The 12,060-nt window shown below is 43.2% G+C and overlaps 1 protein-coding gene across 1 annotated transcript in view; it reads right to left on the bottom strand.

Annotated features, from left to right (window-relative positions):
* The window catches only part of mpped2 (metallophosphoesterase domain containing 2b), a 27,007-nt gene extending 15,057 nt beyond the window's left edge, over window positions 1-11,950 (bottom strand). The window contains exons 1-4 of the mRNA XM_016551999.1: window positions 11,671-11,950; window positions 9,916-10,128; window positions 6,725-6,906; window positions 5,795-6,020 (exon numbers count right to left, since the gene is read on the bottom strand). Coding sequence (XP_016407485.1) covers window positions 5,795-6,020; window positions 6,725-6,906; window positions 9,916-10,043 — 536 coding nt within the window. The 5' untranslated portion in view covers window positions 10,044-10,128; window positions 11,671-11,950. The remainder of the gene's footprint in view (window positions 1-5,794; window positions 6,021-6,724; window positions 6,907-9,915; window positions 10,129-11,670) is intronic.
* Window positions 11,951-12,060: the final 110 nt, after the last annotated feature.

The following is a 12,060-nucleotide window of genomic DNA, read 5'->3' as shown; positions in this document are numbered from 1 at the left end:
GTTTATTTTGTGTTTTGTGTGCGGCAGTCGTCCGCGAGGGGCTGCCGCTTTACTTTCATTTTGTTTGTTTATTTTATTAAAGTCTTTAATTGTTCGCCGGTTCCCGCCTCCTTCCCAAACTACGAACTTTGTTACAAGAACGCTTTACCCTGATCTATCTGATCCTGCATAAAAGATAGAATAACTGCCACGAACACTGAAAGGGGATTACGTGTCTAGCCGCGCACCAACACTCAAACACGCTCCATTTACATTCATAGAGTGACCGAGTGGACAGGGCCCTAGAATTCTGTATACAGTGGGGAAAATATTTATTTGACCCCCTGCTGATTTTGTAAGTTTGCCCACTTACAAAGAAATGAAGGGTCTGTAATTTCTGCACAAGGCTTGAATGGGCTACAAGACCATCAGCAAGAAGCTTGGTGAGAAGGAGACAACTGTTGGTGCGATTATTCGGAAATGGAAGAAATACAAAACAACCATCAATCGGCCTTGGTCTGGAGCTCCGTGCAAGATCTTGCCTCAGGAGGTAAGGATGATCATGAGAAATGTGAGGGATCAGCCCCAAACTACACGGGAGGAGCTTGTTAATGATCTTAAAGAGACAGTTCACCCAAAAATGAAAATTCTGTCATTATCTACTCACGTCGTTCCAAACCCGTTGGGCAAATTTACAAAATCAGCAGGGGATCAAATAAATATTTCCCTCACTGTAGTTCTGATGACACTGCCCGGCAGACCAGCTGCATTCATATTTAGCCACTCACTGGCCAGGCCCACAATGCCAGGCGTTCTGGATGAGGATGAAAAATCTCCTCCCTGCTTGTGACAGCAGATCTCAGCGCAGCGGCAGGGACCATGGCTCTGCGTACAGCATATGTATGATCTCCGCCAGCCAATATTTCCCTGGCCACAGCGGAGCTACCAGTATAATTTTAAGTCCCTCCTCCCTCACTCTGTGTAGGGCTGGGGATATCAGCGCTATCGGTGGGAATGCGTACAGGAGAGTGCGAGGCCACTCTTCAGAGAGAAGAACAGAGGGCATTGAGCATTATCCTGCGATGCGAACAGATCCAGTGTCGCTCTGCCGTATATGCTCCAAATTTGACCGTCTACTTCCGTGTTCAGCTTCCACTCTCCATAAAGGGGATTTCCCCTGGACAGCAGATCTGCACCCCGGTTCATGATCCCTTGTACGTGCGTCGCCCTCAGGGATAAAAGACTGGCATTGCTCCACAAAATCAGTTTGCGTGCCAACATGTGTAAGGGGAGTGATCCGAGACCTCCCTGTCCGTTTATGTAAGCCACAACTGTAGTATTGTCCGTTCTCACGAGAGCATGATGTCCTTTCAGAAAATGAAGAAAATGTTTCAACATTAGAAAGACGGCCAGCATTTCCAAGTAGTTTATTTGACAGTGGCTCAGATGGGGACCCCATCCCCTGTTCACTAGAGCCCTGCATGGGCCTCAAATTTAGGCCCTAGCCCAGCCCTGGCCCAAGACGCTCAGGCCCTAGCTCGGCCCGTGTCCAACAGCTTATCAGAATTACCGGCCCGAGCCAGTCTTTTTTCCCCTCTTCTCCCAAAACAGCTTATACTACTGTTCCAGCTATTAAAATAGTTCAGTTTTGTATATAATGGCAAAGTGATTATATTTTGTTTCGTTTCGTTTCTTTATTAAGTTAATTTAGAAAAACGTTTGGAGCATTTTTTGTTTGTTAAATATAAGTTTTTGTTTTTTAAAGTAACAATAAAGCAGCCAGCGGCAGACAGTGAGCTTATGTTTGGTCAATTTAGCCTTCTCAAATCATCACGTGCACTCACAATATCAACAAAACGTTGTGCTTTTATAAAATAAACTAAATAAACATGATGTGCTTCCTGCTGTCTCGTCTTGAACAGGAGCGCTTCACAAAAATGAACCGAAACTCAGCGAATACATGCCTCACAGACATGATAAATATATCTATAGAAAGCTTTAAAATTACTACTTAACGAAATAAAAGAAATCAGAAACAAAAACTCTTTCATTATAATCATAATCCGTAAAGATGCACTTCTCTCTAAAGGCACGTCTAATGAAGAGATGGCGAGTCAGGATCGACAACTTCATCCTTGCGACACCGACTCAGAAAACACTAGTTTATTAGTAAATAATTCAAATATCTCCTTCCTATTTCCCCCTGACACATTTATGGTAATTACTTTTGCCGATGCTTTGCGGCAAGCTTAAGCCTATTGCGTGCATTTGAACGCAGAACTGTTCCGCTGTACGGTCTCGTGTTGTTTCCACCAGCGCGGCAATTTTTTCATCCCTAATTGGTGGATGTCTAAAATATAAAAATAAGGAGAAGCCTAAAACAGGCCCGAGGCCCGGCCCGCGTCTGAACTATGACGTGAAAATTGCCCCAAAGCCCGGCCCGAGGGGCGTAAAAAAAATCGAGGCCCGTTGAGCCCGGGCTGAAATGTAGGGGCTCTACCATTCACTGCTCTGCCCTCGTGAATGCCCCCCCAGCCGGACAACGACGCGTCCTTCGTTATGACCTTCCTGGCCTGGTCAACACCCATAGGTACCCCTTGCACCAGAAAGCGCGGGCGTCGCCAATGACGCAGTGCCAAGACTGCCACTGACGTCACATTTACTCTCCTCCGGGAGTGCCGTAACAGGTCCAGTCTTAGAGAGGCTACCCAGCGTTGAAACTCTCTCATAAATAGTCTGTCTAAGGTAATGACTATTAGAGCTGAAGCCATCAGACCTAATAGTCTAAGGCATGTGAGAAAGGAAACACTGTTCTTTTGCCGAAATTTGGCCAAGCGTTGCACAAATTTTATTACTCTCTCCTCTGAATGTCACGGAGTCCAGTAACAACCCCAGATACGTTATTGACTGTCTGGGAACTAAAACACTCTTTTTGGTGTTTACGAATATCCTGAATGACCTGAATGTCTTCTCTCCTGAATGACCAGTAAAGGCCATGGCCTTGCCCGCAGCCTGAACGGCACATCTCTGAAGACGGAGCAAGAGATCTGTGATGACACAGATTTCTTCCCACTGTGTCTGACTTGGCGTGACAGACACCTCGTCTTGTAGCTCCGCCTGGTATGCGGTGAGCAGAGAGATGGCGTTCATGGCCCGGACTAAGAGAGTGACTGCTTTGTAAGCGCGCTCCATCATGCTTGACTGGAAGCTGTCTGCTTTTCATGGCAATGTCGGGTTCGCACCTCGCACCGGAAACCTCTTCCAGAAGCTCTGGAAGGTAAACCAATCGTCTGGGCGCACCAATTTCAGAAGTGTAGAATGGGTGAGCATTCTGAACTTGTACTTCCTTAGGTATTTGTTCAGTGCACGAAGATTTAATATGGGACGGAGATCTCGAATCCCTTTTTTTTGGGACTAGGAAGTATCTCGAGTAAAACCCACTGTGACTTTCCTCATTTCCTTGTTATGCTGTGTGTTTTGCAACATTTTTTGGGGCATTATGTTTTGCAACATTTGTTGGGTAAACGGTGAAAACTTTATTGAACTTTGAGCATGTAAAGTGCTTGTGACTAGTGGGTGGGTGTGCACCACTGCATCGTCTCTCGTTCTCTTCACTGCTCTGCATCCCCTGGCACAACTTGGCTCTGGTTTCCCCACAGAACATCTGTAAGCATCTGAACTCACTTTCTGCTGAACGATGAACAACTGAGGGTCGGGGACTAGCGAATGGGGGGCTGTGAGCCCCCTTCCCTCAGGAAGACCCCCTCAAATGGCCTTTTTCTTCCTCCTCATCACCTGGGTAGGATGAGGAGCCAGCTGATCCGCCTGAGCTGTCGTGGGCGGATAATTTTTCCTGGGTCAGGCGGGTTTCTGCTCTGGTGCGCCGCTCTGACCTGCTGCTGCATTCACGCATGGTCTCTGTCGCCTAGGAATGCGAAAGCTGGGGGGTGGGCGAGCTGTAGCCTGTGCAAAGGTCTGCCGAGGAGGTGGAGGGGACGCAGTCTGCATCTTCCTTGGCATGCAGAGCTGCAAGGCCTCATCATCCCTTTTCTTCTCCACGCATCTCTTCTGCATCCATGTCAGCGCTGAGCCGAAAATGCCTTCTGCAACGACCGGTGCATCTAAAATGGCTACCTTTTCTCTGTTGGAGAGATTAGCCAAATTAAGCCAGCGTCCTCTCTCCTGAATGACCAGGAAAGGCCATGGCCTTGCCCGCAGCCTGAATGGCACATCTCTGAAGACGGAGCGAGAGATCTGTGACGACACAGATTTTTTCCCACTGTGTCTGACTTGGCGTGACAGACATCTCGTCTTGTAGCTCCGCCTGGTATGCGGTGAGCAGAGAGATGGCATTCATGGCCCGGACTAAGAGAGCGACTGCTTTGTAAGCGCGCTCCATCATGCTTGACTGGAAGCTGTCCGCTTTTAATGGCAATGTCGGGTTCGCATCTCACACCAGAAACCTCTTCCAGAAGCTCTGGAAAGATTGGAAGGAGTTGTCTCACTGCTCGTTTAGCTCTCGGCAGCCTCTTACCCTCATAGCACGACTTTGCAGTCTCAGCTACTACGGTCGGCCACGGAATATTGAGTTTCTCCGCAGCACGTTTACACACGTCTTGCAGTTCTCAATAAGAAGTGGAGAGGATGGTGCCCGCCTCCTCCATGGATCCCACTGTAGCAAGGGGCTGTGCAGGTTGCGCAGGGGAAAGGAAAGGGGAATCCTCAAAATCTTCCTCCTCTTCAGAGAGAAGGAAATCTGATTGCCCCTCTTCCTCAAATTCAAACGTGCCCTCCTCCTTCTCGTCCATGCTGAGGACACCGGCCAGAGGGGCGCATACATCCAGTTCTTCACCCCACGATAGAGCTGACGTGGTGGGCAGCTCCACAGGAATGGATACCTGAGGGGCAGAAACCGGAGCGGTTTTCTAGCTTACATGAGGGGATCCTGGCCAGACAAGTTAGCTTGGCATGCTAACCTGCGACGGAGGCTCTTCATGGTGAAACAAGTGCAGTGCTAACAGGAGCCGGACTGTCGATCGCCATTTGGGCATGTTTCAGCCCAAGACATGCAGAGCAGACCTGGTGTGTGTCTTTGCATGAGATCTTGCTCCCGCATGAGAAAAGCCGCGGATCTCCCTCGCTAGCTACGGTAGTCTGCTTTGCTGCAGTCATAGTTGCGGTACTGAATGACCCTAACAATGAGCTGGAGTGCCAAATGAGGGGTAGGCGAAAGTGGCGTGGTGGCCAACAAATCGACTGTTTGCACAGTACCAAAATAATAAGCCAGCAACCAGCGTGGAGACTAGCTGATGGCTATATGAGTTGGGTAGGCTTCTGGTGTGAAGCGAGAAGAGGTCTTTGAATGTCGTAATGACGTTGCGTCTCTCCTTTTATACCGAGGGGAGGGAGCCACTCCCTGATATAACGTTATGTCTGCCAGCCAATTGGGGCTGGCGTAATGGAATTGGGCTTCTGAGGAATACGCGGAAGGGGAGTATCCCATAGTGAGACACTGAAACAATATGCTTGAAAGAGAAACATTTTACTTGCATTTTTATAAGTGAAACAAAATATTCAACTAGAAAAAGCATGTAGGACAAGATTTTAAGATTTTATCCATCTCGAATTGACTGGATTTTGAAAAGTGGGTAATCCAGAGCATGGTTTTCATAATTCACTTTGTATAAACTAATCCTGGTTATGCCTTTGCTGAGGATTCAAATGTTTAATAACTAACTTAATATTCTGCATGACAGATGTAGCAAACAGGAAGTAACAAACAATGTGATGACAGCAATTATTTAGAAATGCTTACCACGGAGTCCCGTATATCCTGAATCCTTTAATGGTGACCTCAGAGTCCTGTAAGTACACACAGTTTGTAAGGAGGGACTGAACGTCATCAAAGTCCTCAGTCCTCAGCTTGGACACTGAGGGGAAACGGTAGTAATCCTGCTTTACGAGTTCCGACATAAAATCTTTATCGAAGGTAAGTTCATGATTTCCAGCGATGACAACTTTGTACTCGTAGGGAAGACTGCCTGTAAGAGGAGACAGATAATGAGAATGACAGATTTTGGAAGCAAACGGAAAACAATATTTCACAGTATCATGCGCTCTACAGCCATATGACTATTCAGATGTTGAGAAGTGACATTTAGACCACATTCTTTAGTGACCTAGCATCTGAATTAAAATGAAATATAGAAATTTCTAATAGCTTTGACAGACCAGAGACACTTTACAGCTCACTGTGGCTGCCAATTGTAGGCGGAAGCGTGACTTTGATTTCACCAGATAAACAATATTTTTGACCTCTCTAACCTTAAGGAACCTTGATTTCATCAAAGTGAATTGCTGCCGAGGCCAATGAGACCAGACTGAAGGGCACCTATTAAAGCCAACAGCTGGGCATTTTTCTATTTCTATTTTGACCTTCTTCACCCCCAGCAATAACAAAGGCCTTCCTACTCGCTAGAAATGCTGTGCGCATTGCAGCTTATTAAATTCAGTAAAAATTAGCTAACAATAATGATGTCGTGTTTTGCATTGAAATTACAAAATATACAACACTGATATGCATCAATCTTAAAATAGGCCACCAGATTTAGAACTGGAAAACATGTTTGCAGTTGACGCAAAACCTAAAAGATCACAGGCTCTTTAAAAACAAAAAAAAGTTTTATGTTGTGACAGCAGGGGAAGTGCTTGTAAGCAAAGGTAACAGGATTGGTTTTGCACTTACCTAACCAGTCATTAAACTTCTTCACTTCAGACGGTAGGCCGAGTTCAGTGAAGTCACCCGTGTGAAGCAACACATCGCCGAAAGGCATCTGGATTCCATCTGTCCTTGAGTGTGTGTCTGAGACGCAGACGAAACGTGTATGATCCACAGACTTCGGCGCATCGTAGGGAAGTGGCTCTACCCTGTGGAAAAAAAGGAGCATGTTTGTTTCTGAAGGAATATTTATTTCTTTATATGTAAAGATTATTAGTGAATTAGGGAAAGGTTAAAGGAATAGTTTACCCCAAAAAAGAAAATGTACCTAAAATGTATTCGCCATCCAAGATGTAGATGAGTTTGTTTCTTCATCGGAACAGATTTTGAGAAAAGTATCATTACATAATTTGCTCACTGAGTCACCAATTGATCATCTGCAGTGAATGGGTGCCGTCAGAATGAGAGTCCAAACAGCTGATAAAAACACCACAATAATCCACAACATGACTTCAGTTAAACAATTAATGTTTTATCAGATGAAAATCTGTCTAAGAAACAAATCCATCACTTGTGTCCAAAATCCATAATCCATATCACTTCCTCCAGTAAGAAGGTCCATCCGCTATTGTCCTCTTACATCAAAATCCACCGACATATTTGTTTATAATTGTTTTGGACTTTTTTTTGCTTGTAAATGGTGCTTGATCTGTGCATATTTCTCTCCTGATTCAGGTAAGTAAACTATTTCACTGGAGAAACCGATATTATAGGTAGAGGACTTGTTTGAAATTAAAAACATCTTAACTATGGGTTTATTACAAGTACAGCTTTTCACTTCACAAGATGTTAATTGTTGGACTGGAGTCATGTGGATTACTTGTGGATTATTGTGATGTTTTTATTAGGGCTGTCATCGTTAACGCATGCGATTTATTTTACAATCCTTAACGCATTAAAATAATTTAATGCAATTAACGCAAAATTACTGAAGCACAATTTCTATTCTAACCCTTTAACCCAATTTTGCTACTCTGCTTGCGATTAGATCATTTTAAGCTGCTAAACTCTGGGAAAGTTTTGCAGTCCAATGATCCAGTAAGCGAATGCATTAAAAAAATCCGTCCAAAACAGTGCTAATATAAAGGAAACCAGGCTGATTACATCAGAGATGGTCTCTGAAGAGCGCAAGCCCTTCATTTAATCTTGCATGTTATATGCCTGATAAAGCAGCGTTTGTGACCTCAGCACTGCTTTGTGTAACTGTTACAGCCGTTACAGGGGAAACCTCTGTTTCTCCCGCTTTAAAGAACCTCCTGCTGGCAGAGAATTAATTAGCATTTTCAGTAAGTCCGTCTGATTTACGCAGCAAACATATTTTCCTTTTCCTATATCCACGTGTGCTGCGGATAATCCGTGGTTCAGGTAATAAAAAATGCATTCTGATTATTTGCGGGTGGATAAAATAAATCATAAATGATGCAAATATAAACTACATTTTTTTTTTTATAATTTTTTTTCATGAGGCAGACGATTTTGTGTGTGTGTGTGTTCGTTCGCCTGATCGGGAAGTTGCAGTGACAGAAACGGTTACATTCCAGATAAAGTTTGAAAGGAGTAAAGCCTGTGTTAATGCTATTGAGTAGGCTAATATGGCCAAAGAAGTTATTTTGTTTTATAAATAAATGTTCATAGAGCAGCCCACGATCAGCGTATTATGTTACCATTATCCCTTACAGCTCCGACGAGGTTTTGTTCCGTCCTCCACACTGTGACACCTCACAAAAGACTATTTTTAGCCAAGCAGCGCGGAGATTGCGATCGGTTCGTGAGATCGGCCAAATAGTGAGTACCGATCGAGTCATAAAATGTGATTATCGGCCGATACCGATCTCCGGCCGATCGATCGGAGCATCCCTACTTCATACAGGTTTTCAACTAAATGTGTGAATTGAAAGCGGAAGGAGAAACAACCCCTTTCTGAGCTTCCTATTTGAATCATGTCATAGTCTAACTATTTTTCCAGGATTATTGCCATATATTGCGCTGATAAAACTGATAAATCACTTTGCACTGTACATTTGTTGCCCAAAATACATTGCATTGAGTTGCATAACACAATTTAATGACAACTAGCGGTTTCTTCCACACTTAAGCTAAAAGCAATTCAATGGCACATGCATCCTGGTCGATCCCTTTTGATTGTGCTGATGTGCCTTAATTGCATGGTACCATTAAAGCAGCAAAGGCTCAGCTAATCAGGTTGGTCCATTCTTTAGTATCTGCACCAAGCCTCATTATACCATCATCAGCATCAGTCAATAGTCAGGTTTCTTTAGAGGTGAGCTCTGACCCCGGGGTCAAAGAGCTATTGTTAAAGAGCTAATCAACTCAACTAACCTTTGACCTCCCTCTGGTTAATAAGTACAAGAACATGAGGCGCGTCTTACACTGTTTTAGCCCTAACATCTCTATTTCAATAAAGAAATGTGGGTACAAATGCTTTATTGCTGAAAAAGATGTAGGTGTATTGATTATATATATATATTTATACACACACACATTACTTGTCAAAAGTTTGGAATAATTACAATTATTAAGCATATTAGAATGATTTATGATGGATCATGTGACACTGAGGACTGGAGTAATGGCTGCTGAAAATTCAGCTTTGTCATCACAGGAATAAATTACGTTTTAAAATATATAGCAATCAAAAACAGTTATTTTTAACTGTAATAATATTTCACAATATTTACTATATTTTTGATTAAATAAATGCAGCCTTGGTGAGCATAACGAAAAATATATTGAATTATTCCAAACTACTGTGTGTATATGACCTAAAATGTTTTTGCATTCAGGCTAAAAGACTGAATGTTAAAAAACAACAAAGAAATAATAAATAGCCAGTTTAAAACTGGACTAGATTTACATAGTGCCATTATCTCAGACATGAGCACATTATTAAACCCTGTTATGCCTTCAAAAAAATCTCATTACAAAGCTTAATATGCAAAAATCGCAACAATATCAAGTTAAAAAGGTCAATATAATTCATTACAACAGAAGTGAAGCCGCAGGAGCCTCCGGATCACCTGTCGGGCGAGATGAGACAAAAGCCACCAGATGTCCTCTCTGTCAGCATTCTGTTCTGTCCTCAATCAATCAATTAAATCAATGTTTCAGTTACAGGAACACTGTACACAGACACTCACATGTGGACATGAGGGGGCTGGAAGCGGCTTTGGTTGATGTTGTAGTGGGTGAAGGCCTGGGTTGGGTTGGAGCTGTACTCATCCACGGAGATGGTGACCTTCCCCTGGGAGGATATTCTGCGAGCCATGGCACCTCTGGATGGGGCATGAGCAGGTCACAGTGGTGCAGTGCAGATCCGGTAAGCAAGCATCCTTTAGTCCCAAGGCTTGGATCTGAGTCATACAGAGATGCCAAGATGCAAAACGTTAATGATGCGAATCCAAATACAGTTAAACGAGATGGTACTGAGACAGTATCAACAATATATTCAGCAATCTGATCATAAGATCATCCATGCACTTTTGGTAAAAATTCTCTAATATCTGCTAATAATAATATTACTTTAAAAAAAAGTCAAAGTCCGAGTTCAGCAGTACATTTTTATGGAGCACCTAAAAGAACATGGTGATGAAAAAAATATACTATGAGAAGAAAAATTATATTTCAATGCTTTTACGTTCACTCACAAAATGTTGGGTTCCCAAAAAAGCTGCATTTGTTCAAAAATGTATGCATTCTTTCACACAATTTGTGTGTTGCCTTGAGAAACTTTGCTGATTGAAATAATATCAGCTGGGAGGAAAATATATTTCATTTCAACATTTTAGTTTATATGTAAAGCATAATTTTTGTTTTTTAATTTACCAAGCAGGATTAAGTACTTTTCATACCAACGCAAGCAAGTTTTACTCCAGTATTAATTTTATGAGCATAACCCCTTTCATAGATGCTAGAACTTTAGAAGTTGCAAAAATGCTCAGAAGAACAAAGAGGTGAATGGCAGACAACATAAAATAAAGCAAAAAATGTTACATTGTAACCAAATATAACACATAACTAGTCCATAGAAGTAACAAGGAGTAATAGTTATTATAATTAATATTTTTGCATTGGGGTCCTAACCACCCTGTCAGAGTATATTTTATATTAATGATCAAATAATTGTACCTTATCCCTATAACAACAAAGAGAAAAGCTCAATTCATTGTTTAAAAAATGAATGTCTATTTATCGATCTTAAGTCGTGTTAATACGTTCTGCAGGTAATTAAACACATACACAAGATTGTTTTAAGAACAATTCTCCCTCATTGTTACCTGCATTCATTTATTTTGTTCAGCCGCGCCAACCTTTTGCCAAACACTTGAACTTTTCGCACCCACCCTGAACGACTTCAGACCGGCCACATCAATAACACTTATGACCAACAGCTTGCGGTGAGCTGGCAGCGTCTGACTCTATAATTATCTGTCAACAAAAGCCAAGCTTCTAAACAGGCGTCAGACTGCACGAGGAAAGTCTATATTTCATTGTACGGATAATGCGAAATCTGTTCTGCTTACTATGAGGCAGCTAAATCAAAAACGTTCATTCAAATAGCACAAATAACCCGTTGATAACGCATAATTTGTGCACAAAGCAAGGCAGGAGCACATAAAACCCAATAAATATTACCGCTTTCTACATAATTCCTTTATTCAGACGCCGAGCTATGAACGTGAAAGAAACTTGACGGCGCGAAAATGTTACAATGTATTGCAGCGAAAATGTTAAAATGTATCCGTTGCGCTGATGTAAAAATGTTCCAATGTATCCGAGGCAACGTTCTAAACGGTTTCCCTCGAACATGACAACCAGCCACCTCTAACCCATTACCGCTTTGTGCCTAGCTGTTTCCCCCCCAGCTATCTTCTTCAAAAGCGACTTGAGTGTACCTTCTCTTTTGGCCCAAAACCGCTCGGGGGGTTGTCCGCTGATGTGTCAAAGACGACGGTCATCGGATATTTCGGAAGCCGTGAGGGGTTGAGGTCGCGGTGGCCAGGGCAGAACCTTCGACCCCCGGGGTCTCTCTCCACTAGCGCTCTCACTGAAATGCGACGGACGAGGAAGGAGGGAGACAGGAGAGAGAGAACAGCCTCGACGTGGGAAGAGGGAGAGCCCGAGAGAGACGAGTGCAATAAACGCTCGCTGCCACTGGGGTCAGAGAGCACAGCAGCCGAGTCAGGGGGAAAAAGACGGACTGCCATTGGGTGGCACCTTTCACCGGAAACACACGCAATAGGTCAGACAGCCAATGAATTTGGCAGCTTTTTTGCATAGGCTAC

This window comes from Sinocyclocheilus rhinocerous, unplaced genomic scaffold (genome assembly GCF_001515625.1).
Source record: "Sinocyclocheilus rhinocerous isolate Xijiao unplaced genomic scaffold, SAMN03320098_v1.1 scaffold255, whole genome shotgun sequence".
NCBI lineage: Eukaryota > Metazoa > Chordata > Actinopteri > Cypriniformes > Cyprinidae > Sinocyclocheilus > Sinocyclocheilus rhinocerous.
The sequence above is the reverse complement of the archived record's forward strand: the minus strand, read 5'-3'. Positions and strand labels throughout refer to the sequence as shown.